This window comes from Photinus pyralis, unplaced genomic scaffold (genome assembly GCF_008802855.1).
Source record: "Photinus pyralis isolate 1611_PpyrPB1 unplaced genomic scaffold, Ppyr1.3 Ppyr1.4_LG10, whole genome shotgun sequence".
Lineage (NCBI taxonomy): Eukaryota > Metazoa > Arthropoda > Insecta > Coleoptera > Lampyridae > Photinus > Photinus pyralis.
The window spans coordinates 4,620,368-4,646,834 of record NW_022170250.1 but is presented as its reverse complement, the minus strand read 5'-3'; the positions used below and the strand labels follow the sequence as shown (position 1 = coordinate 4,646,834).

The 26,467-nt window shown below is 35.5% G+C and overlaps 2 protein-coding genes and 3 long non-coding RNA genes across 5 annotated transcripts; 2 read left to right on the top strand and 3 right to left on the bottom strand.

Annotated features, from left to right (window-relative positions):
• Positions 1-293: 293 nt before the first annotated feature.
• LOC116162292 lies at positions 294-2,541 on the bottom strand. The gene is made up of 3 exons (XR_004143521.1): positions 1,828-2,541; positions 1,516-1,763; positions 294-326 (listed from the first exon to the last, which is right to left on the bottom strand). It is a non-coding gene; the product is annotated as an uncharacterized LOC116162292 (long non-coding RNA).
• Positions 2,542-3,088: 547 nt separating this feature from the next.
• LOC116162296 lies at positions 3,089-3,759 on the top strand. The gene is made up of 2 exons (XR_004143525.1): positions 3,089-3,234; positions 3,382-3,759. It is a non-coding gene; the product is annotated as an uncharacterized LOC116162296 (long non-coding RNA).
• Positions 3,760-7,461: 3,702 nt separating this feature from the next.
• Positions 7,462-9,802, bottom strand: LOC116162254 (zinc finger protein 64-like). Its single transcript, XM_031475828.1, has 2 exons — positions 9,715-9,802; positions 7,462-9,659 (listed from the first exon to the last, which is right to left on the bottom strand). Exon 2 carries the CDS (start codon positions 9,650-9,652, stop codon positions 8,303-8,305), a length of 1,350 nt encoding a protein of 449 aa, XP_031331688.1. The 5' UTR covers positions 9,653-9,659; positions 9,715-9,802; the 3' UTR covers positions 7,462-8,302.
• Positions 9,803-16,819: 7,017 nt separating this feature from the next.
• On the bottom strand, positions 16,820-25,855 carry LOC116161474 (zinc finger protein 729-like). Its single transcript, XM_031474828.1, has 2 exons — positions 24,289-25,855; positions 16,820-19,041 (listed from the first exon to the last, which is right to left on the bottom strand). Exons 1-2 carry the CDS (start codon positions 25,666-25,668, stop codon positions 18,532-18,534), a joined length of 1,890 nt encoding a protein of 629 aa, XP_031330688.1. The 5' UTR covers positions 25,669-25,855; the 3' UTR covers positions 16,820-18,531.
• Positions 21,546-22,275, top strand: LOC116162295. The gene is made up of 3 exons (XR_004143524.1): positions 21,546-21,793; positions 21,851-21,924; positions 21,996-22,275. It is a non-coding gene; the product is annotated as an uncharacterized LOC116162295 (long non-coding RNA).
• Positions 25,856-26,467: the final 612 nt, after the last annotated feature.

Below are 26,467 nucleotides of genomic sequence, written 5' to 3'. Positions count from 1 at the left end.
TTTTAACGTTACACGCGTTTCATTATGATGATCATATCGAACTTGTATCATTAATAACTAGTATCTGCTCCCACGAAGCCATAGGGTGAACCACCTAAAAATCATTCCCACAAAGTCATATTCTGGTTAGAATTAGTTTTACGTTCTCTATATTTTTGCACTCTCGAATGACAGTTGCTTCATGATTTAACTCGCGAGTTTAACTCCCACGGTATCCACTTTATTCCATCTAAATTCCTTTCCTTTGCTGCAGAGAGAGAAATCCAAGCCAGAATCCACTTTATTCCATTTTCTTTGGCGAAGAGGAATAGAAAGAAGCAGGACACCTAAAAACAATTTTACAATTGGTTTATTAAAAAAAAACTGCTGTAATTTTCAAATACATTTATAATAATAAATTAATAATTTCCTGTGATCACAAAGAAAATAACCTTTCAGTTTTAAATGTTTCAATTTGTGTGCAAATTTGGCGAAAAGATCTATTCTTTCAAATGGTCTCTGCCGTATGAAGTAAGTATGAGAGATTTGGACGTATACTTTTGTGAAAATTGATCCTGACAATTTAACTCATATTATATCAAGATTCGTTAACCAGCTTGTGAGTAAAAGGCGAAGAGTGCACTTCCAAATATGTTCTTTTAATTTTAATAGCCCTTATGGACATTTCATGCCTTAACGAGAATACAAACATAATAATTTCCAATACCAAGTTTGTAATTGGTGTAGTTTTGGAGCCTTTGTGACTCAGACAGACAGACATAAGGAGCGCAAAAGTGCACTTTTTATTTTTTGAAAGTGAAAGTGCACTAAAAACCAGTGATACTAAACACTTAGTATTTCATTTTGTAAGTAACACAACCACAGGAGCAGCTTCTATAATAGCAACCAAGTAGTAGGGGAAGCTTTAAATACTCTTCATTACTTATCTCATTTTCTACTATCCAGGAATAAGAATAAGTTTGTATTGTTGGCATTTCTAGATTAATATTAATTGGCGTTTGTTAATTTAAAGGTTGACAGTCTCAAATCGTGTCTCATCGGACAACCTCCAACAGACTCCTTGACTCTGCAACTCACATACCCAGGCCATGTCCTTCACCATATTTTATTTGCAATTAGCAGTCGGGTCTAAAGCCCCATTCAGATATCAGGTAGTGCGGTGCCGTTGCCTGTTGTGCGGTGCAGATCGGTGCTGTTATGTTGACATTTGCATTCACAAACGCCGCAAAATTAGCCTGCCTACACAAGTATGAACAACAGCTTCTATTGATGCTTGGTAACTGTAGTGCGGAAAATTTGAGGTTTACATATTTTCGGCACGCGGCTGCAAGTCGTCTGCATTTTGCACGTCATTGAGAATGGTCATATGAGTATGCGTATTCCAAACTTTTATACAAAGGCATCGCACCGCAACAGCCCTGCACTACCACCTATCTGAATAGGGCCTTGTGCTTCATACATAAGTTAATTGCTTATATAAATAGAATTTAAAAACTGTGTCAAAATTAATCTTACCTGTTTAGTGCTTTCAACCTCATCCTCTATTCGTGGCACCACATTGTACTTTCGGAAACAATTCCAACACAGAAACTGTTGTTTCAATAGATGAGATTGAGATTGACTCTTTCCATTGGCATACTGTATCAGTTTTTCTCTCGATTTTACTGATATTGTTATTTGCCTTGTTATTTGCATACAGCAAAAAAGCGCAGATATGCTGTTACTTATGCCGCTTGGTACAATTCTTCTTCGTTTAAATTAACCTAAAATAAAATGTTGAGTTACACTTGCACTTATAAAACCTTATGCAAAGCATTATTCCCTTACCTACACTTGCATTTCTTTTCATACTTGCTTCATTCTCTATTGTTCATGTTCATTACATTCCATCCCAAGCACATTTCCACTAACTATATTCGCTTCTACCAAACACGGTAATTTCTTCAGAAAATGCTCGAAAAGGTCGGACAAGTTTATTAACGCCATGTTACAAAAAGGTAAACAAACTCTCATCAGCTGTTTGGGGTCGGGTCGGGATAAGACGTGAATGACGTCATACTTTCGTAATCGTATTAAGTCCAAAATTAAAATATGATGGCAGCACTAACCGTAAACTTGTTTGTAGTCAGTGCAGCACGGAAAATTACGGCAAGTGAGATAGAAATATAGGTGTCGCCTTAGAGAAAGAAAGAGGTCTAAGCGTATCGCAATTTTATATACAGTTGCGCCTCTTTACTATTTTTCACTCAACGCTTTCTGTTACAATGAACACCACACTAACTGACTACCCAAAGCAAAGTGAACTCAAAGAAAAAATGAACCTGTGGGAACTCGAAAAGCTAACTCGGCAAAAACTAAATCTATCCACCATTTCCTCCCTATACAGACTACTATTGTTATAATTGCTGACATTGAAGACTGAATACATTGTTGAATAATAAACCTATTGTTTTTTCATGGGAACGCTATTGAATTGTGGCTCGGTATCTGGCAACGGTAGCTTAAACGGTGTCTCAATGTATGGTAACGGAACTTCTTGTTTGAAATTTGAAAGCAGACATCTCAAGTTAAAATTAAAAATTTGTTCCCGCTTGTTCAGTCCATCCGGGGACACACTGTATATAAAAGAACATGTATTTGGAATACAGAAAAGTGACAGCATGGTTTTTATACATTGTTTCTATACCCTTAAGAGAAGGAAAGGGTTTTTTCTGTCATAGTCTAAAGCCCGTTTGTAACGATCACTTTGTGATGATCTTAGCCTCCTAATATCTCGGCGAGCTAATGCCAACTTCAAGTCACACCGGGATATTGGACCATATTCTGTAGTAGCGGGAATGCCACACTAACATGGCTGCCTATTTGAATATTCTCGCTTACATTTCCCGCGATAAATGTATCTCGTAAAGTGATTTTTTCGTACTTCCAAGACTAAAGTGACAACTTCACTCCATTATGACAAGACCTTAAGTGTCACTTTTTGTCCCGCCGGGTTGGCAGCTTGTGTAAACTACATGGATGTATAGGGTGCTTCGTATCGACAATCATATTCACAGGACGTTGTTAAGGTTGGGGCATCTCAAGTTGGTAATCCATTATGCCTATCACATAACTCGTTGGCTTATGAACTTTCCTTCACTTTCGTTGGTGTATAGCCAAAACGACATAGCAACCTTAGAGAAGGAAAGATAGTCAAGATAAGATAGCAACGTCATTGTTAATAAATAATTACTGGTGCGTGTTGTAATTCTTATTCATAATTCAACAAATTATGTTAGTAATGACTAGTTGTCTTGGGATCTTGCTTTCTATTGTTTAAAACAAACTAGATAAACCAAAACAGATGTTTAACACGTGTATTTACGACATGATTGTTGTTAGGTATGGATGGAGATACTGACACACTACTCGTTAAGGTCGAACCAAAACAAGAAGATGAAATCCATTCCTTCCTTCAGGGACACATTTCAGTAAGCAACGAAGTTTTCGTAAAAATAAAGGACGAAACTACCATCACTACATCGTGTTCTACATCTCTTTGTAATGAAGAACAGCAACACCTTTTAACTCCGGGTAAAATCGTGACTAAAGATTTTAAGTGTACCCATTGTGATTACGGGACAAATGTTAAACGCAATCTCACACGACACCTTTTACAGCATAAAGTTTTTAAAGATTTTAAATGTGCAACTTGTGTCAAATGTTAAAGGCTGCTTCAAACGACATCTTTTAAAACATAAGGTTTCTAAAGATTTTAAATGTGGTTCTTGTAATTATGGGACAAATAATAAACACCACTTCAAACAACATCTTTTAAAACATAAGGTTTCTAAGGATTTTAAATGTGGTTCTTGTAATTATGGGACAAATAATAAATATCATTTCAGGGCACATCTTTTAATACATACAGTCTCTAAGGACTTTAAATGTGCCAATTGTGATTATGAGACAAATGATAAATCCGCTCTTAAAAAGCACTTGTTAAAACATAATGTGTCTAATGATTTGAAATGTGCTACTTGTGAGTATGAGACAAATAATAAACACTACTTGAAACGACATCTTTTAAAACATAAAGTTTCCAAAGATTTTAAATGTGAATTTTGTGATTATGGGACAAATAGTAAACACAACTTCAAAGGATATCTTTTAATACATAAAGTTTCTAAGGATTTTAAATGTCCTGATTGTGATTATGAAACAAATCATAAATCCACCCTTAAAAAACACTTCTTAAAATATAACATTTCTAATTTTTTTAATTGTGCTGCTTGTCATTATGGGACAAATCCATATATATTCTCTTATATATATGGACAAATCATAAACACAACTTCAAACAACATCTTTTATTATAGATATCAGAGTCTAGATATAAAAAAAATTCTTATTGAGATGTCTATATATTATATATGCAACCGGTCAAGTAGTTGGAGATTCTGGGGAGATGAGCCACCGCCATCACCACCTGTCGATATTTTTTTGGTAGCTTCCGGGGGATTTTGGGTGCTTGGCGTCACATCATCACTTGTTGTTTGTTAAAGCTTGTTGGTGGTGGGCTTTATTGTATTTTGAGTTGTATTCATATAGAGTTTTCGATTGGCAAAACTCGTGCTGCACGAGTGCAATTTTTACGTTCTATTGGTAATTTTAGGACAATTTTCTGTGTTCCATTGGCAAATATGATGCAACAATTACGCACTCAGTGCAAATTTCGACGCACGAGGTCCGAGAGCTCGTGGAGCTGCTAGTTAACAAATTTTCAATACAAACGTGCGACAATTTGAATTTGTTTCTTGCGTTGAGAGAATTTTTTGTCGTCATCTAGCGATAGCGAAAGTATATCGTTTCACAGGTATAAATTATAGGTTAGTTTTCGGTGAAATAACAATCAAATGTTTGCTTTACTTTACGATAATTATTATAACTCTTCACTCTTTCCTTCTCTAAGGTCAAGATAAGATAGCAACGTCATTGTTAATAAAGAATAACTGCTGCGGGGTGTAATCATATATATAAGGGTGTAATTTCTTATTCATTAATTTGTAAGAGATGTTTGTTGGCAACAACGCTTTGTATAATTTTATGTAAAAGTGACAGCACTGTTTCGTAAATGTTATGAAGTATCAAATAAGATGGCGTCTGATACCGTTCCGTAAAGTATGTAATGTTTTTTCAAGTTTTGTTTTAATAAAGTAGTGAGTGTTTGTTAGAGGTTAGATAACAAATTCAACATTCAACAAATTATGTTGGTAATGACTAATTGTCTTGGGATTTTGCTTTGTATTGTTTAATACCAAACTAGATAAACCAAAACAGATGTTTAACACGTGTATTTTCGACATGATCGTTGTTAGGTATGGATGGAGATAACGACACACTACTCGTTAAGGTCGAACCAGAACAAGAAGATGAAATCCATTCCTTCCTTCAGGGACACATTTCAGTAAGCAACGAAGTTTTGGTAAAAATAAAGGACGAAAGTGCCATCACTACATCGTGGTCTACATCTCTTTGTAATGAAGAACAGCAACACCTTTTAACTAAAGATTTTAAATGTACCGATTGTGATTATGGGACAAATCATACAGTCATTTTCAAACAACATCTTTTAACACATAAAGATTTTAAATGTGGTGATTGTGATTATGGAACAAATGTTAAACGCAATTTCACACGACACCTTTTACAACATAAGGTTTCTAAAGACTTTAAATGTGCAACTTGTGATTATGGGACAAATATTAAAGGCTGCTTCAAACGACATCTTTTGAAACATAAAGTGTCCAAGGATTTTGAATGCGCCACTTGTAATTATGGGACAAATAATAAACACCACTTCAAGCTACATCTGTTAAAACATAAAGTTTCTAAAGATTTTAAATGTGCTACTTGTGATTATGGGACAAATAATAAACACCACTTCAAAGGACATCTTTTAATACATAAAGTTAGTAAGGATTTTAAATGTCCAGATTGTGATTATAAAACACATTATAGATCTGCTCTTAAAAAACACCTTTTAAAACATAAAGTTTCTACTGATTTTAAATGTGGTGATTGTGGTTATAAGACAAATGTTAAATGCAACTTCAAACAACATCTATTAATACATACAGTTTCTAAGGATTTTAAATGTGCTCATTGTGATTATGAGACAAATATTAAACGCAACTTCAAACAACATCTCTTAAAACATAAGGTTTCTAAAGAATTTAAATGTGGTTCTTGTAATTATGGGACAAATAATAAACACCACTTCAAACGACATCTTTTAAAACACAAGGTTTCTAAAGATTTTAAATGTGGTTTCTGTAATTATGGGACAAATAATAAATACCACTTCAGAGCACATCTTTTAATACATACAGTCTCTAAGGACTTTAAATGTGCCGATTGTGATTATGAGACAAATTATAAATCCGCTCTTAAAAAGCACTTGTTAAAACATAAAGTGTCTAATGATTTGAAATGTGCTACTTGTGAGTATGAGACAAATAATAAACACTACTTGAAACGACATCTTTTAAAACATAAAGTTTCCAAAGATTTTAAATGTGGTTCTTGTGATTATGGGACAAATAGTAAACAAAACTTCAAAGGACATCTTTTAATGCATAAAGTTTCTAAGGATTTTAAATGTGCTGATTGTGATTACGAAACAAATCATAAATCCGCCCTTAGAAAGCACTTCTTAAAACATAACATTTCTAATTTTTTTAAATGTGCTACTTGTCATTATGGGACAAATCATAAACACAAGTTCAAACAACATCTTTTAGTACATACTGTTTCCAAGGATTTTAAATGTGCTACTTGTAATTATGGTACAAATGATAAACGCAATTTCAAACAACATCTTTTGAAACATAAAGTTTCCAAGGATTTTAAATGTACTACGTGTGATTATGGGACAAATATAAAATGCAACTTCAAACGACATCTTTTAAAACATAAATGAAATTAAATGTGCCGAGTGTGATTGATAATTATAAAAAATTTAAATAATAAATGTTAAAACAACGTAAAAAAACAACAAACTTCCGTTATTCCCAAAAGTCTGAAAACGGCTGAAACAAATACATGAGCTCATTTATGTAAACCGTTTTATTTTCGTTAAGGCTGCCCTCTCTCGGCGAGAATTCAAACTGACAGCTGTATCGAAAAAAAACCTTCGTACTCTCGAGACTGCACAGACAGATTTCCCCTTCTTTTAAAAGTCGCGCGGTTGCCAGCTCTCACAACTGTATGCTTCATCGTAAGTTGTATATACAGAGTAGAATTTCTAACACTATCTACCAGGGTCGATCAATAAAATAATTAGGTATATCAAAATAAATATTTGTAACTAGCCACATTTTTCATTGTATCTAGGCGGCTTTTGTTGTTTTGTATATTATATTGTTTGTCATTTGTAAAAAATTAATACAATTATCGAATTAAAATACCTGCCTACCTTCGTTTCCGTTTCCATTGACTCTCACAATATTGTTAAGCTGTTGGATGTAAATTCCTTTATACTCAATTCCTGGGTTTTCTCCATTTTTATCTGTATCTAGATATCAGAGTCTAGATATAAAAAAAATACTTATTAAGCGTGCATAGTGCAGTTAACCTCTACTAGCCGGGTCCCGCTTGAATTTAAAATCTTCATATGGTGAATTTAATTTCGTTAGCGTATTAACACAAGATTTCTCCTAAAGCAAAACACATTCTCGATTATTAGGGTGTCACACCAATATATGAAATAATTTTAAGAGCGAATTCTCTTCACAAATAAAACCGCCCCACGGTCATTTACAGGGTGTTGACTTAACTTCGCTTACGGCTCAACGCGAATTTCGCGATCAGTGGACGGGGGGGGGGGGTCAGGAATAAGCAAATGTAACGTATGGACGATCTGTCGGTGATCTCAGAACAATCAACTTCCCGCTATTTTTTTAGATTTACACCCATCCAATTCAATCACGCCGTTTTCAAACGCACTTAGACTCAGAGCCATTCAAAAACAAATTCTCTCACCAATCATCAGCGCTAGGGTTGCGGGTGACTTGCTGTTGTTTAGTCGCCTTGTCCGACATGCACTACACTCTGTTAAAGTTATTCTTTCCCACCCCTACACGGGTAAAAAAGATACTTCTTCCATTGTTTACTACGAAACCAAGATGTAGGTACCTACTTTGTAAAGTTTTGTAAAATTTATTATTTGTTTCACAATCACATGTTACATTAAAATTACAGTAGATACATTTAAAATTTGCTGCAGCTTACCAATTTCGTATGCTGTACTTCCACAATCTAATCACACATTACATTTAAAGCCTTGCAGATGTTTCCGTGACAAGAGATGTCGTTTTAAGCTGCTTTTAAAGTTTGTCGCGTATTTGCAATAGGCACATTTTAAATCTTTAGAAACCTTATGAGTTAAAAGATGTCTTTTTATACCATCTTTAGAGTGGGTTACAAAATCACAATTGGCACATTTAAAATCTGTAACGACGGTTGTATGTATTAAAAGGTGCCCTTGGAAATGGTATTTATTTTGTGTTTCATAATTGCAATAGACACATTTAAAACTTGGTATGGTAACTGTGTGTTTTAAGTGTCGCGTTAAAAGTTCCTTAGTAAGCGTTTTAAAATCACAGTTGCCGCATTTAAATTCTTTACCAGTTTGATGTGTTAAGAGATGTACTCTATAAAGCCGTTTACTATACGTTTTATAATCACACATGTTACATTTAAAACCAATCGCACCATTATGTGTTAAGATATGTCTTTTTACACCTTCTTTACTGTGCGTTACAAAGTTACAACTGGCACAGTAAAAATCTCTAATGACAGTTGTATGTATTAGCATGTGACTTTGGAAATGGTATTTATTTTGCGTGGCATAATGACAATAGTCGCAATTAAAAATGTCAACTTTACGTGGTAAAAGGTGTCTCTTTGAGTGTCGTTTCAAATATATTTCATTATGTGTTACGTAATCACAACGGACACATTTAAAATTCTTGGTGTCTGTGTGTTTCACAAAATGCCTTCTTAAATTTCGTTTAGTATGCGACGAATAATCACAACTGGTACATTTAAACAGTTTGTCAATTTTGTGTATTAAAAGGTGCTCTTTTAAATGGGACTTCTTTAGTGTCACGTAATTACAATGGTCACATTTAAAACTTGCTTTAAGCGTTAAAACGTGACGTTTAAAGTGTTGCGTTAACAGTTTCTTATTATGTGTCGCGTAATCACAATTGACACATTTAAATTCTTTAGCAGTTTTATGGGTTAGAAGGTGATCTTTTAAAAGCTCCTTAGAATGTGTTGCATAATAACAATGGGCACAATTAAAATCTTTAATAACTTTGTGCTTTGGGAGATGTCGTCTTAGAAGCTCCTTAGAATGTGTTGCGTAATCACAATATTCACATTTAACGTCTTTAAAACCTTTGATTGATGCTTTAAAAGCCTTCAAGGTTGAAGATTGAGGTTCCTGCCGAGAATATTTTTCGGCAAACGTAATTTCCTTCTTCTCCTCCTTTATTGCTGACGGAATTTCATTGGGTACGAAAACATTGCTCTCAAAAGAGATGTTAATGTCTTCCTCTTCGTTCGGTTCAACTTTAACAAGAGATGGACCACCATGGGTGGACATTACGTACCTACAAATTGTCTTGAGCTGTAAGAAATAAGCAGATAACGACGCGAAGGACTTACTTTAAGAACAAGTTTTTTAAATAAAAGGTGAATAATTATTAGTTTCACTTTTTAGTTGAACTTCCACTTTAAATAAACAAGAAAAGGTATTTTGGTTTTCTATTGGCAAAACTGCTACACTGGTGCATAATCGATTGATTTGTCATATATAACATTTTTGAAATCTGGCAACCGGGCGGTTCTCCAGGAGAAGATTAAAGTTATCGCCGTTTTGTGTTGTTCTGTGCAGGGTAGTAGCCTTCACATTTTTGTTGTGTTTTTGTAGTAAATGCTTCAGTTACGAGGTCCTGTCACCATATTTGCACATTTGTTTATGTTGTAGATATCGAACCCATGTACCTAACTGTTACGGCATCGCACTGTACTTTATCCAAAGCCTTACCTTTACGCTGGCATTTTCCGAACGAGGGACCAGTCATCACTCTCAAGGGTGGGACCTTGCTAGCAAAACTTCCACTTTTGAGTCTAGGTGAGATATGAGCTACAATTTAATTAATTTCCACACACTCTGAATTTGCGCACCAATATCATTACATTTTTCATGTTTGTAGTGTACTTAACACCCTGGTTCTACGCTAACTTCACACTACAAGAACACGGAAATAAAGTCAACCCGGCAACGTTTAAAAATGGCCACTCGAATGACTAATCCCTCCAAAACTAAACAAGATCCCGCTTAAAGGGAAGGAACGAAAAATAAAACACTGAAATTGTGACAAGTTTGTTTAATAATGATCGCAATTATTAAGATTGTAAAAGCTCGGAAATTTAAGTCGAAATAAATTACATTGCAAAAATAAACTTTGAAAATGGTAGTTCACCGAATAAAAATAGAAATAGGCTGGGAAAAAAGGACTTACCAATAAAAAAAACCAGCCGTCAAATTAATATTAAACTGTGTAGTAAAACTAATTGTTTGTAATGATGTGAATGCGTAACATGAAATTATAATATCACAAAAAGTAGCAGGTAAACTTGAAGAGGTAACATATAGGTTAAAAACAAGTTTTGGGAATTATGGGTCAGATAAGCAGGTACCAAGATTCTAAGGATGAAATAAACAGGATGTGACTCATCTTTGGTGCAATAAAGTCCTTTTGTTAAAAGCAAGATGGAAAATTACATGGCCTTGTAGGCAAATTTAACTAAAAACAAGATATGTGGAAATTATTGAATGGCCACTCATTTATCGCACATAGATTCTAAACTGAAGAGCAGCTTTGATTAGCCTAATCCCGCTCCTGTAAGATAGGTAGCCCGCCCCTGGTTTCGAGCCTACAGTTGAATGTAGAAGACAATCACGGAATTAGGTGCCATACTTCAAAGGGTTACAGTTTTTACCACCCCCGTGACTGCTTCATTCACGGAGAAAATTGTTCGTTACAAACAACAAGCCAGTATATACATCAAACGAATCGATAATTTCCACATATTAAAATAAAATGATCAAAACTTATATGAATGTTACTTCAAGGACAAGACCAAGTAATCAACATCAAAAAACATAAATTAAGCAAGCATTACACCAAAAACGTAAACAATTACAAACAATAGCATAACGGTATCACACATGTGTCTCTGCATTGCGGTTAAACCAAGTAAATTTCAAAAACTAAGATTCAAACACACACAAAATATAAAATGCGGCATACAAAACACAAATACGATATAAAGGAATGCAAAAATTACTACCTGCATTAAAAAAGCACAAAATAACAACAAACATTTATGGAGCGACGCGTTCACGTCCGCCATTCAAGACAAGATCATGACAAGATGGCAAACGTAACCCACGTTCGTGCTCTTCAGATGGCGCATATCGCTTTACCCTCCTAAAAATTGTTTGGTTGCCAACTCTCAAAAATGTGTGCATCGTCGTAAGTTGTATATACAGGGTGGAACCTCTCATGTTGTTTTCCTCAACAACGTTTTATTTCACTCAAAATAATTCACATCTTGTTCATCTGCCTTATTTACTTTATTATCTATCAATTAATGCTACAAATCATGCGCATTAACATCTTCACAATCGTTTATTTTAGATTATTGACCACCAGAGACCACTAAAGTCACCGATCCAAAATTTAAAGATTCTCCCACTATACAAATTGTTCTATTACGCAATGACGGTGTTTTATTTTGCACTCTTTTCCTAGTGCACTTCAAATCTTTGCGTTGTTTATAACGGCTTAGATACATTAGTAGGTGTTAAAAACCCGTCTAGTGGAAAATAAATTTTCTTCTCTAGGGCACTGGTAAAAATTTTACTGTAACAATTTTTAGAAATTAAAGAACAAATACCATGGAGCTTGCAAATTTCTTATACAAAAACACCAAAAAAATCGACTCCTGTCTATATGCCAATACAAACTAGAAATTTTCTCCCATTGGCAGCTGCTATTTTTTACTTTTGGAATTTGGAATGGTAGCAACAATTTAGAAAATTGAATGGTGGAACGCCAAGCGAATCTCGAAAGTGCATTGACGAATTTGAATGCCCAATAACCGTGCTTCAGGTTTCTCAGAATTTATTAGTCCCAATTTGGGGTATTTACTGGAATGATTACCGATATGCCGCAGTATGAAAATGTCCACAATTACCTTACTTATTTGTCTTTAAGATTTTTACCAGTTTAGCGCAACCGAAATATTTTGCACCTTGGACCCCAACCCTTTCGTAGTAACAGTTTATTTAAGCGCGATTAAAATCATCCAATAATGCACTGAAACGAAAATGTTCGCTCACGCTTCGCAATATTCACGCCCACTACCCGAAGAAGTTTCCCTTTTTACTTAAATCTGCTCCTGTATATTGCTTAACTCGTAATAAACACCAAGCACGAGTATCCGACATGAACACCATGTACGAGCACTCAACATGAAGACCAAGCACGAGCACTAAGAACGAACACTCGACGTTAACACCAAGCACGAGTACATCCGACATGAACATTCATTAGGCTGTGCACTATATTTATGCAATATACCGTGTGTCCCAGGGAGAACGCACCATAAGGAAACAGAATTAATGCATTTTTTCACGAATGATCCATGAGGCCTTTTATATTTATATTTGAAGTTAGCGTTCAACGTACGTTATTGCGCTTGCCTGATGATAGAAAGGGATTGGAGTAGTACAATGAACGCTAATTTCAAAAGCCTCGCGGATCCTTCACGGAAAAATATATTGCTGTTGTAATGTTCCTAGGGGTCTATCAAGCCGACACTGTAAAACGTTGACTTACCTTACCCTATACTTACCGTTGGCAACTCTCGGAAAAAACTACGAGCAGAACCACCTACCTTTCAAGTCGACACGATGGACGTTTCGCGGCACTTATGAATTTGGATGGCAGTCGGCTCGAATGGACTCCTACGTTGTGTAATCGCTTCTTGTACGTGTTGGGACGTGAGACATAATCGAGAAGGGAATTAAATAAAAGACCGAACTTTTGTGCGTAGGATATGACAAAAACAAATAAATATATTACTCACACAACAAGACCATGCCAGGGAAACCTTCTACGGGACAAAAACCCCGGCATAGGCCACACAAATACACACCTACAGCAATAAAATGCAAGAGAAAATACACAATAATAAAATATCTCAAATTGTATGATAAAAATCAGATAATCAAATCAATTAAACAAGTTCATAAAAACAAAATACACAAAACATAATAAATTCAGTGAAAAACATGATTAAATCAATTCAGTACAAAAACACACACCAAATACCTATACAATCAATTGAGATAATACAACTCGTAAAATAATAAATGGCATGTACATAGGAAACATGTAAATGTTGTGGCTCTACTCCAGCCTTCAGTTAACATAAATTAATTTAACACGAACAGTACATGTGAGAATGCCAATAGCAAGTACTCATGTGAGAATCGATTATCGTTCAAGCAGAACATATTTTAAATAGAGGAAATGTTAATGAGAGGGCCCCTAAATATCTCGCATTGCTAAGATGCTCAGAACTGCAATCCGCACTAGACGAGTAGGCAACAGATACAGCGAACGATCGAACTGTATTAGCTACTCCACGGAGACAGGTTGAATAATATAATATCATATTATGATTATGAATAATATAATATCATATTGTGACAAGAAATTCAATGATTAATAGTTATTATAAGAGAGAATAAAATGGTTACACCTTCAAAATACCACAACCAAAATAATCAAGAATAAAAACCGGGAACGCGTGATGCCTTCCGTCGACCTTGTCGCCATCTTCTTTCATTCTCCCCTAGCTTCGCTACGAAAATCACCTAGTATTCGCGCAAAACGATCGATTGGTTATACACAGAGCATATCATATTTTTGTTTCAGATGTAACCATAAACGTGGATTATCACACAGTTTCCCTAACCTAACTGGAACACACTGTATCTGATCTAAGGAAAATACAACCTTCAAAAACAATGCAACATTGTGTTATCTGCAACTTTAACAATATCAGTCTTTTATATGAATGGAATATGGGCCTTGAATATTCATGATGCATTTTAAATGTAAGTGGTACATTTTAAATCTATTGAATGTTTACAATATTGGTGTCTGGCACTGAAATGTTGACTTATCCTATGCTTACAGTTGGAGTGAAAAATTAAAAGTGGCAACATCTCACGTCAGTGAGGAGGGAAAAAGAGTTTCGGTACATCGCATGCGTAACCGTGGGAGAGAGCTTGCCTCTTACTTTTCCCTTCTCTCTCACCTGCAATATCCGCGCTTCGCATTGTTACGCGCAGAACATTTCTATATGTTGATAGGGGGTACGCGTAGTGGTCTCACGTTGCGTTATTCTATAATCGGTTCTTCTATGTGATGGGAGGTGAGATACCATCGGGAACGGAACAGTGCGTCCGACGTGTTACGAAAAATGAAATTTATTACACACGGGGCGAAGCACACAAAAATCGAAACTGTTATCTCTCCTACAACAAACACTCACAAAATACTTAACTACTTTTATTTCATACTGTCCGGTAGATGTTCGATTACACTATCATTTTGAGTCCGGTAGGTGAGTTATTACAGCATCCGAGCCGGTAAGTGTCGCTAAGCAACACTTACCGGACTGTTATTTGTATACATCAAATTTGACATCTTCACACAATTAATTAAAAACCCCAACATAAATTTGGCTGTAATTCTTTATTTCAAACATTAACATTGATTGTAATGAAACAATTTGTATTGCCCTCAACACTACGCCTGGGTTATTACTGAATGTCGAGTTAAGTAGTAATGTTTGATTCCTTCTGCTGTAAAACTTCAATGAAATTTTCGCCGCCTTGTATCAGTTGTATCATACGGGCAATCTTAACTTTTCCTTCTACCGAGCCTTCGATGTATTTTTCTGCCGTCGATGAGCATGCTCCATGACGCTTTAACACCGAAACCCAGGCAAAAAAATCTCAATTCAAAAACTTACTGCGTCCAAAAAGTATGCCAACATGACTTTTTCCTCTACTTGTTTCGCCCCATGTTCGTTCCTCAATTGACAAAACACTTAGTACTCTTTTTCATACCTTGCGGCCGACTTCTTAGGAACCAACTTTTCGGTTGCTTCATGAGATTTCGACAGGATTGTATCGGGAACATTGGAACATCCCACAACGTCAATTTTTCAGTGAAAAAAATTCAATTGTCAACAAACTACAAACTATAGCAACGGCCGTTGTCACAGAAACAAGGTAATGCGATTTTTACAATATGATGAAATTTTGTAATCTTTGAAATGAAATAATGATACAAAACAGACTTACAGTATGAAATAATAGTATATTGCATAATAAGTGTGCTAAGAAGCCTATTTCGCACGAGTATTTTGCGACACGAGCGAGCGCAGCGAGCGAGTGTTGTAATAAAATCGAGTGCGTAATAGGCATTAGCACTCGAATTATGTACTATACTTTTTCTACGACTTGAATATATTTGATAAAAGATTGATAGATTATGATTGATTTGGTTCTAAATATTCGAACTAAAAATTAGAACTGTCAAGTGTCAAATGTCATGGTCTATTTAAAAGGAATACAAAATACAACGTAACCTCACTTATATTCCATGAATGCACGCCAGCGAGCAAGAATTTTATAAATACTTTTTACTTAGATTGGAAAGTGTATTGCAGGGTTTTGACATCCCTATTCCTTACTGCAATGTGAGTTTCATTTTAGCACCATAGGCAAAAAAGATACAAGATACAAGTGTTGAAGTTGAAATACTAACTAGCTCAGGTGGTGTTAGTGCTCTTTTTCATTACAGTTTTGAACGATTTCTATTGTTGTAGTTGCCAATGTATTAGGTACCTAACTATCGATAATACTAAGGCCTTCAAAACGCTGCGTCTTTTAACGAGTTTTCCCGGGAAGGAAGCATCGGACTACCCAGTATTCTGCATTATTCCGTGTTCCATGCAAGTCGTAATTAGCACCATCCATTAATTTTACTTATTGTAGTTTTCTAAAATACAAAATAGTACAACAGAGTTTGCTTAATTAACTAAACGCAGCTTCAAACCATTCTTGAGTAGCCCATTGCGATTATGAAAAATAATTGGGCACGGCTAATAAATTACATACAGGCTCCATTCCCATACAAATGGCAATGTTTAAACAAATTATGAGTAATTCTGTTCAAAGAAGTTTGCAAAATGTGAAACATAACCTACAACAACAAAATCTGACGTTACTTCATTCATTAGGCAGGGCTGACAACCTACTAAATTAACATTTCGCGTTTGACCTTTAACCTGTTACGTATATATATATTAAGTAACAGTTCTAATTTTCATTATGCAACCGTATGATATAATGAACGATTTAGACGTGCAGTACAGGGTGACATTTTGGGTATGTTTACAACATAGGAGTAGAAAAAATACGTTACGATATACGTCCGGTAGTACTTGTAACAGTACTCGTTTAAGACATTCTTGACTCGGCTCCTGACGTCGCCTCGTCCATAATGTCTAACTCGTACTGTTACAAGTAACCTACCGGACTTATAACGTAAATAACTATATTAAAACTACTATGGAAACAATGTCATTGACACCATCATGGTACAATCATATATTATATATATATGGGTACAATATGACGCCATCTCATTTTTCATATGACTGAACAGACTGAACTTATCTACATGCCTAACTTCGTAACATATAGAAAACAGTGTTGTCACTTTTACATAAAATCATACAAAAGCACGGTTGCCCTCAAACATCTCTTACAAAACCTATATACAAAAATAGCAAAGAAAAAACCTGGCAAACAAATGCAAAAAATACATAAATCCGTCATAATTTCAATAAACACATATCAAAATCTAAAGCAAAACGTAAATGTAAAAAAGTTGCATATGACGAGAAGTCTTAGGTGATTCCGGTATTAGCAGAAAGCGTGTTTTTTACTTGCGAATCAAACTATCTTTTCATGGAAATGATACACATTTACTGAAATAATCGAAGACTACCCACAAATAACTGGTTTTTCACCGTTATAGATCCGTATAGGCCTCATATGTTGCATTTTGCTGGTACCACTCTTAAAAACGACGCGTCAGAAGTGGATGCTTACGCGCGGAACTTCTATCTACTATTGGCTACAAGAATCCTTTGTCACTTGCTGATAGTACAATGATTAATTAAGAAAGAAATTTAATGTACCTATTTAATAAAAATACAATCATTGCCTATTTAACATAAAAAGGTTGTAAATATTGTATTACCTATCAATACCTATACATTACATAAATGGAATTTTTAGATGTTGTTTGAAACACTGTTTATTATTATTAAACATGTTTTATAAGCATGTTTAATATTTATATTATTATTAAACATGCTTATAAAAAATGGATTTTTATAAGATGTTGTTTGAAACACTGTTTATTATTTGTTTCATAAGCGCACATGTTACATTTAAGCTCTTTCGTAGCTTTATGTTGTAAGAGGTGTACTTTTAAATATATTTCATCTTTTGTAGCATAATCGCAATGGGGACATTTTACATCGTTAACAAATTTATGCGTTAAAAAATGTCTCGTCAGACGAGATTTAATATGCGTTTGATAATCACAATGGGCACATTTAAAATGTTTAGTAACTATTTTAGTTGTATGTTTCACAATGTGCCTTTTGAAAAGATGTTTAGCACTTGTTGCGTAATTACAAGTGCCACATTTAAATTCTTTATCAACTTTATGTACTAAAAGATGCTGCTTTAAATAAACCGGGTTATACGTTGCATAATCGCAATGCGTACATTTGAAATCTTTAACACCTTTGTGTTTTAGGGAGTGTTTTTCAAGTCTACGTTTATAATTTGTTGTAAAAGTACAATTGTCGCATTTAAATTCTTTAACAACCATGTGCGTTCTTAGGTGATCTTTTAATTGAGATCTGTGGTAAGTTGCGTGATTACAATAACCGCATTTAAAAGGTTTAGCGGCTGCCGCTTCCTCAGTTGGTAAATGCCGTTTTATGTGTAATGTGAAAAGCTGTTTCGTATGTGTTACATAATCGCAGTGGACACATTGAAAATCTTGAACAGGTTTGTGTTTTTTGAGGTGTTTTTTTAAATAACTTTCAGCATGCGTTGCAAAATTACAAAGTACACATTTAAAATCTTTTGTAGCCCTATGGCTTAAGACATGACATGTAAAATTGGCTCTATCGTGTGATGCATATGTACAGTGTGTACATTTAAAACCTTTACCTCCATGCCTTAAAAGGTGCCTTTTTAAAAGACCCTTAGTGTGTGTTGCGTAATCGTTCGAATGGTAGCATTTAAGATGTGCAGCCGTATGTCTTAAGAGGTGTGTTACGTAAAGACCCTCTACGCCGTCCTGCATAATTGCAGTACCCACATTTAAAGTCTTTAGTAACTTTGTGCAGTACAACGTGATCTCTTAAACGTTTTTTAACACTTGTCGCGTAATCACAACTTGCACACTGAAAGTCTCTAGCATCATTATGTAGTGTGCGATGATGTTTTAAAAGCACGTTCGAATGTGTTACATAATCACAATCGGCACATTTAATATCTTTAAAAGTTTTGTGAGTTAATAAGTGTTCCTTAAGGCTCGATTTCAAACTTGTTGCGTACGGACACAATTCACAAGTGTGAGGTTTACTACTCGTCGACTGTTGCCGGACATCTCCGTCATATCTTAATTCAGAATCTTCCGCCAAAATTTGGTTGTTTACGAGAATAGTTTCTTGGAGAGATGTGTTTATGTCTTCTTCTTGTGTCGGTTCGACTTTAACAAGTACTAAGTCATCATTGTCTGCCATTATTTACCTATGTAATAATAATAATAATAATATTTAGTGTTTAAATTCGAAAATCACATTTATAGCATGTAGAGCATTTCTAAGTGTATGATATTGGACTTACCTTAAAGGCATATGCAACCACTGTTTTTCATAAAAGGAAAGACAAATAGATTCAACCCTGCTGTTATATAGCCCTTTCTTTCCCACAATGGGAAATAACGGCCTGTCGAGCACACCGCATGCCCCACGGCAAGGCTTAGTGAAAGTGGTTAGTACATCACATCAATCAGTCTTATATTGGCTGTTACATATCCACCGCCGTCTGAATTTACACACATTGCGTCTATGTGCTTTCATATTTACATAAGCGTAAAGCTTCTTTCCCAACCTCCAATTATTCATTACAACTTTTCATAAAAGAAGTATTCGCAGTAGGTGAAATTAGTGTGTAAGCAGTGTCGCCATCTATGTGACAACGAGACAATTAATGTGACATCCCGGCTTCATTTTTTATTTCTACAAAAGTACATTAATAGTATATTATATACCGCGGGATTGAAGTGGCACTTTTAATCCCGAAGGTAAAGTTTATGGCCCGACCGCAGGGAGGGCCATAATTTACCTGAGGAATTAAGACTACTACTTCAGTAATCAGTCCCTTTCGTACTTTCGTACTCGCCATTTTCAAGGGTAGATGTGTACACACTCCACCGAAAGATTCAGAACATCATACAAAAACCGAAAAGGGAGGTCTTCTTGCTTTTTTCATTTCAAGTCTTTGGGAAAATCCTGAGCCTCTCGTTGTTTGCTGATGGTCTATTGAAACGCGTTGTATATCTAACAGCGGATTTTCCTTGGGAAAGATAGGTGTGTTCCTCACAATTCCGAACGAATTGCGATCAGACTAAGCTTTCACGTACCATTAGGTGATACGGCAGTAGGTAACGCTGGGGATGCGTTTGTTAGGTGCCCTTTCCTCTCACCCTTTTCAAAATGAGAACTCAGTTCAGTCAAGATGTATTGTAGCCCAGAATAGTTTAGTGACTAGAAGATTCGGCTTGCGCCCGTGCGGCTCGGGTTCGATTCTATGGCATGGAAATTTTTTTTTCACACAAATGCATACCTAAATCAGCGGAGTTGGACATTAGGTTATTTGTAAGTTTAAGACTGTTTCCATATATGAACTTAGCCGCTAGCTGCAGCCCTAACCTGTAATGTTAAGGATACACAAAGTGGTAGGGTAGTGCCAACTTTTCGCGTATTTTTTATTCATTGCTCGTACATTATCCAATACGTGTGTACAGGGCACATGTCCTATAGGTGGCTGCGTTTTTTTAATCGAACATAGGGAAACACAATTGCAGGCAAAATCGTATGATCTAATGTAAAATATACACACTGTATCAAATCGCTATGTAATAGCGTACACAATTACGAACAGAATCACCTAACTTTCAAGTCGAAACATCGAACGTCGACGGTAGCAGTCAAGGCACAGATGCAAGTTCCTACGTTGTGTAATCGGTTCTTTTATGTATTGGGACGTGAGAGATAATCGGGAAGAGAATTCAATAAAATGCAGAAACCATCTACGGAACAAAAACCCCGGCATAGCTGACACAAATACATGAAATAGATCAACTAACGACAACAAAATGCGAAAAAGGAAAATTCACTTGAAACGCCAAGAGAATAACAAATTAGAATTGACATTGGCGCGCGTTACGCAATGGCTGTTTTTAAATTACCGACTTGGGAAATTTTACCTACATTAACCATGTGAATCTACTTTATTCCACCACCATTACTATCTACCCAAAGTTATATTGCTCGTGGAATGGTAACCGCAAGAGTTTAACAAGTTTCTTTTTACACCCTGGAGGAATTTGTGGATCATGTGAAACTTACAAACATGTCAGATGTAAGTTGGTAGTGTGCTTTAGTGTTAATGTACCTATTACTGTTTGTCTGTTTGTTTTATTTTTAACTTGTAATGTTATATACACTTTCACATGTAAACCTTTTTTGTTTTGACAACTGTAAGTGCTTTGCACCCAAACAGGAACGTAAATAAATAAATAAATAAATAACAAATCGTTTGGAAATTAACGATCCGGTAATTGCTCCGAAATATCTGATTTTACTACCTGTGTCGCTACGAAAAATACAACTGCCGAGGCCCGATTTTGTGACTACGAAACTTCATTTCGGTTTGCTGTAGTTTTCTTGAATTTAATGGTGTATTACTGCTTGTACGAGTAATAGGTGGTCGAGTCAAAATTTTATTATTGGTTGGTTAATTCAAGTTGATTTTTTGATTCTTATTGAGTATTAATTACGGTTTAGTATACAAGTACCTGACGTTAGCATTGCTTACGCAATATTTGATCTGCGGCGCTATTCACTACCCCTTCTGTTTGTTCGTTTGTGTTTTTGTCTGTTACAGATTGGCAGAAAGCGTCCTTCTTGAGCTCAACAAGACCGCTGGGACTACAAGTCAGCCATGACAGTTGCCACTTGCCGGAAAACATTCCTCGACTCATGCGCCGCCCGTGACTACTTTTGTTACTACTGCTACCGGGTAAGTGAAAACGGTTTTGTTGTCTTAATGTAATGGCGGATACATTTGAACCGATACCCTGTTGCGCTCGGCTGATGGTAGAGCATGAATGATATAAGGGCGCCAGGGTTATGCGCGGAAGGTACTCTCAGGGTCGTGACGTTAACTAGCCCGTTCTGGTAATTTGACCATTAAATTATGAACAACGTGAGGGTAAGTTTAATTTTATTCAAAATTATCAAACGTTAATATCTCAATATTTGATTTTAGTTGTCCGACTGATCGTGTGAGATGGAGGTGTGACCTGTCGCGGAGATCTCTTACAGAATTCGGATACCTTATTGGTAAGTACAATTTTATGGTGTTATGTTTGTATATGATTGTAAGTGTACGATACAGTCTGACCTTTTTCTAGACGGTTTACTTCGGAAGACGGTTGAAGACCTTGACGACTGGAGCTGCTGCTGGAGTTGGAATAGGATAGATTTATTTTGACTGCTACGTTAGATGTTGATTTCCTTACGAGTGCCAATTCTAGGGCAACTCTAATATTTCGATAGAAATTATATAATTACTTAAAAGAACCCTGAAATATTAAAAATTAGCTCCAAGCAGCTACAGATTAATTTAATGCATTACCAGGATGAACTGGGTTCCAAATATATAGTATAAGATTAAATAATTAATTTAGGGTAGCCATGAGGCACCTATCATATAGATCTGAAAATTATAATTAAATATGAATACGTCATTACAGAAAGAAAATACTCACGTATTATTACAAATTGTTTTATTAACTTTATTATTTTGCTCTTCTTTAGAATTATTTAATTAACAATCTTAAGATGCATTCAGCTGAATAACTTGACCATTCAAAAATCTAATGGCAAATGGCTGGTCATCTTTTGCTATCAGAGATGACCCTCATCATCCTGTTACCTTGACTTTGTTTATCCTTTTGGTAATAAATTTGAATTAAAGCGGCAAAAATATTTAAATTTTACATAAAATTAAGTGAAACCGTTACACTACGCGACAGTCGACGCGGAAAAGCATCATTTCTCACATAAGAAACAGGCTCGTTTTGTTGCACATAAGTGTACTATAGTCAAGCATCGGTATAGGTAATGGAGACACTTCCAGTGATTACATAGAAGAATGTAATATAAAGAATTTAACAACAGAATTACTAAATGCAGCGGTTCCGATCCTCCTAACCCTGTAGTCTACCGAACTGGTTTTATTTTACATTTGATCAAGTTCAAGATACATACAGACCATTGAGTAAGAAAACTGGAGGGAATCAAATGCTTGGCCAGACGTAGACCACGGGAACCAAAAGTGGCCTCTAACTGTGATTAAAGTACCACACCACTTCCGTTATCATTAGCGTCTCACTTCAGTGGCGTAGAGATATAATTTTCTTTCCACTAATAGGAATAATAACAAAAAAAAAGTATAGAAGGAGTAAAATACATGCTCGTGGTAAAGTAAACAAAATAGACAAGGATGGGAAAGTATGCAGATTTAATATAATCATTGATTACAAATCTAAATATACATCGATATGTTCCAGTAGTATAATTAAGGCCAGTTTACTATAGCCACTACAACTTGACAACTCCCATTAAATTCACTGTGTTGATCAATAGCTACAATTGATTGGTTGGTCTCAGGTTCATTACAAGTTTTGATAGTACCTACTGCATATTTGACGAGATATTTGATGAACATTTTCCAGTGCAACCTTTGGTCGAAATCCAAATCACAGTCAATGAAGCGTTGTGAGCACAAAAGTAAATTTCGAGAGCTGTTCTTGAGATATATTTACAAATGTTAGGTAACCATTTTGTTCGAAGTACTGGTTCGTTTGGAAAACTAAGAAACATAAACTATAGGTGCCTACAACATGATAAATGACATGTGTTACCGATGAAAGGAAATGCCCTGTTTCTTCCCTTTATGAGAAATTTTGCATGATACGCAGCTAATCATTCTCAATTCACAAAATTGCGTGTGATAAAAACACTATGCGGCAGTTAGTTCTTATATAAACCAGAGCACAAACCGATCCGAAATTATTAGGTACTTTAAAATGGCAAATTTAATAAAATTTGAATTTGGTGGAAAACTGACAGTGACAGGACCCGCGTTTTCATATGTCAAATAATGTTGGCCAAAATGTACCTTCACGGGAACCTATCCACGCGAGTGGCCTCTATCTGTGGCAACTTCCGTCTACAAAAATTCTTACCCCCTCTACCATTATATTCCCTCCATTAGTTTTCTAACTCAATGATAGAGACATACAATACGAGTATGTATTATAGTAATATATACAGGGTGTCAATTTTAAAACGCAGGTGGCCATACTTTCCAAACTAAGAAGATATTGAAAAACTCGCAAAACCGATTCGGGGGAACCAGAATGACGTTATGAGTGACAACCCCCCAGCCCCCCACCCCTCAATACCCACGAAACGGTTTTGCGCGATTTTCAATATCTTCTTTAGTTTGGAAAATATGCCCCACTGAGTTTTAAAATTGACACCCTGTATAATATACTATTTATCTATTGTAGTAATCTTAACAAAAAGAACACTGTTGAGTTACTACACTAATCCTAAATACTTATTTATTAAAATGTACTATCTGCAACCTAGTTCAGTCACTAAAAGTAGTAGCACCATATTCAAATTCAAATTTTAAGCAAATTTGTGTATCAAGAGGTGTCGTTTAAAGTAGGGTGCACTTTTTGTTGTATATTCACAATGATCACATACAAAATCTTTCAAAACATTGTGGGTGGAGAGATGTCGTTTCAAGCTATACTTATTCACTGTGGCATAAGTACAATGGTCACATTTAAAATCTTTGACAACCTTATGCTTCCAGAGGTGTCGTTTCAAACAAGACATGGTACTCGTCGTATATTCACAATTGGCACATTTTAAATCTTTCACTTTATGCACGACCAGATGTTGTATTAAGTGCCTTTTCATTTTGGTTGTATAATCACAGCTGGCACACTTAAACTGTGCGGCAAGTTTGTGTGCTAAGAGGTGTTCATTCAAGTAGTATTTGTTGCGAGTTGAAAAATCGCAAACGTCACATTTTAGACATTCAGTCACGGTGTGCATGGAAAGGTGTGCTTTAAAAATATATTTATTATTAGTCGCAAAATCACACTGGCCACATTCAAAGTCTTTGGTGGCTTTGTGAGTTAAGAAGTGTTGCTTTAAAAGATGTTTGTTATTTGTCAAATATTCACAATTGTCACATTTAAATTGTTTAGTCATTTTATGTGTTAAAAGATGTCGTTTTAAAACTTGTCTATAGTTCGTTGCATAGTTACAAATGCCACATTTAAACTCCTTCGTATTTTTATGTGTTAAAAGGTGGCTTTTTAAAGAGTGTTTAACGTTTGTTGCATAATCGCAATTGGTGCATTTAAAATCTTTGTTAACTTTATGCGATAAGAGATGTGTTTTAAAATTTCGATTAACATTAGTTGTATAATTACAAATATCACATTCGAATTGCTTAGCGAAGTCATATTTTAAAAGATGGCGTTTTAATTGTTGCTTATTGTTCGTGGCGTAATCACAATTGTCACATTTAAAATCTTTGGTGTCTTTGTGTTTTAAGAAATGTAGCTTTAAAAGACTTTTATGATTTGCCGCATAGTCACAAATACAGCATTTAAATTGTTTAACCATTTCATGAGTCGAAGTATGCCGTTTTAAATATTGTTTATTGTATGTTGCATAATCACAATTGCGACATTTAAACTTTTTATCCGACTTATGGATTAACAGATGACGTGTTAAATTACACTTCATACTTGTAACGTACTTACAACTGTCACATTTAAAATTTTTAGTTTGCGGAACTTCATATACTGAACATTCTTCGCTCGATACTGCGGTGGTTCTACCTCGTTCTTCCTTAATTGTTACTAAAACTTCATTGCCTACACAATGTTTTGCCTCAAGTGATGAATTTATCTCTTCTAGTTGTTCCGGCTCAACTTTAACTAGTGTCGAGTCACAGTACATTGAAATTGTATCATGTGTGTCTGCCATCATTGCTGAACCCTTTTGCTACAATGAATTTATGAATACGAAGTTAACAGTGTTAACACATAACCTTCGGGATTGATATGAATACCCCTTACCCCTGGAATAATACCACAACAAACACAATCTAAAGTGGTTTGGGTTCCTATTTTTTTTATAGGATTAAGTGAGAGAGACGTGAAGAGTATCGACGACCATTTTTAAACGTTGCCGAGTCGATTTTAAAGTTTGAAGTTGGCGTTGAGATGCCTACATCCCTTTAAATACCCTGTATATTTCAACGACGGATGCAACCGATCAAGTAGTTGGAGATTCTGATGACATGAGCCAGCGCCATCACCCCAGTCGATATTTTTTCGTAATTTCCGGAGGATCTTTGGGATTTGGGGGCTTGGCGTCACTTGTTGATTGTTAAAGCTTGTTGGTGGTGGGATTATTGCTTTTTGAGTTGTACTCATAGAGTTTAGCTATGTTTTTGTGTTTGTGCGTAAGATTCAACCACTTTGGTGTCGGGTAAAGTATTTTATGTAGTTTACTCTTATGTACTTATATGAATTGTGCCATTTGTTATATCAGATATTTTCCATCTACCATTGTGCTAATATGTAATTTACAACATGCGAGGTGTTAACTAATATCCATGTGCTTGTGGAAGTCTACGATATCTCAGGTTTAGACCACGTTTAACTCAGTTACACGGTGCACGGGGGTGTACCTATGTAGAACCTCGACTTCCGTAAAGTAGGGCATGCAATGCTAGGTGTATTTAGTTTAGGGTGACCCGTAACATTCGCGAATGTGTGTGCCT

Excerpts from the sequence above, each read along its gene's own strand:
- LOC116162254 (XM_031475828.1), bottom strand. The coding sequence starts at position 9,652 with ATGTCCACCCATGGTGGTCCATCTCTTGTTAAAGTTGAACCGAACGAA.
- LOC116161474 (XM_031474828.1), bottom strand. The coding sequence starts at position 25,668 with ATGATGGCAGACACACATGATACAATTTCAATGTACTGTGACTCGACA. Across the intron at positions 19,042-24,288 it reads TCTTGATACACAAATTTGCT|ATAATGGCAGACAATGATGA; the intron begins TAAAATTTGAAT and ends TTACATAGGTAA.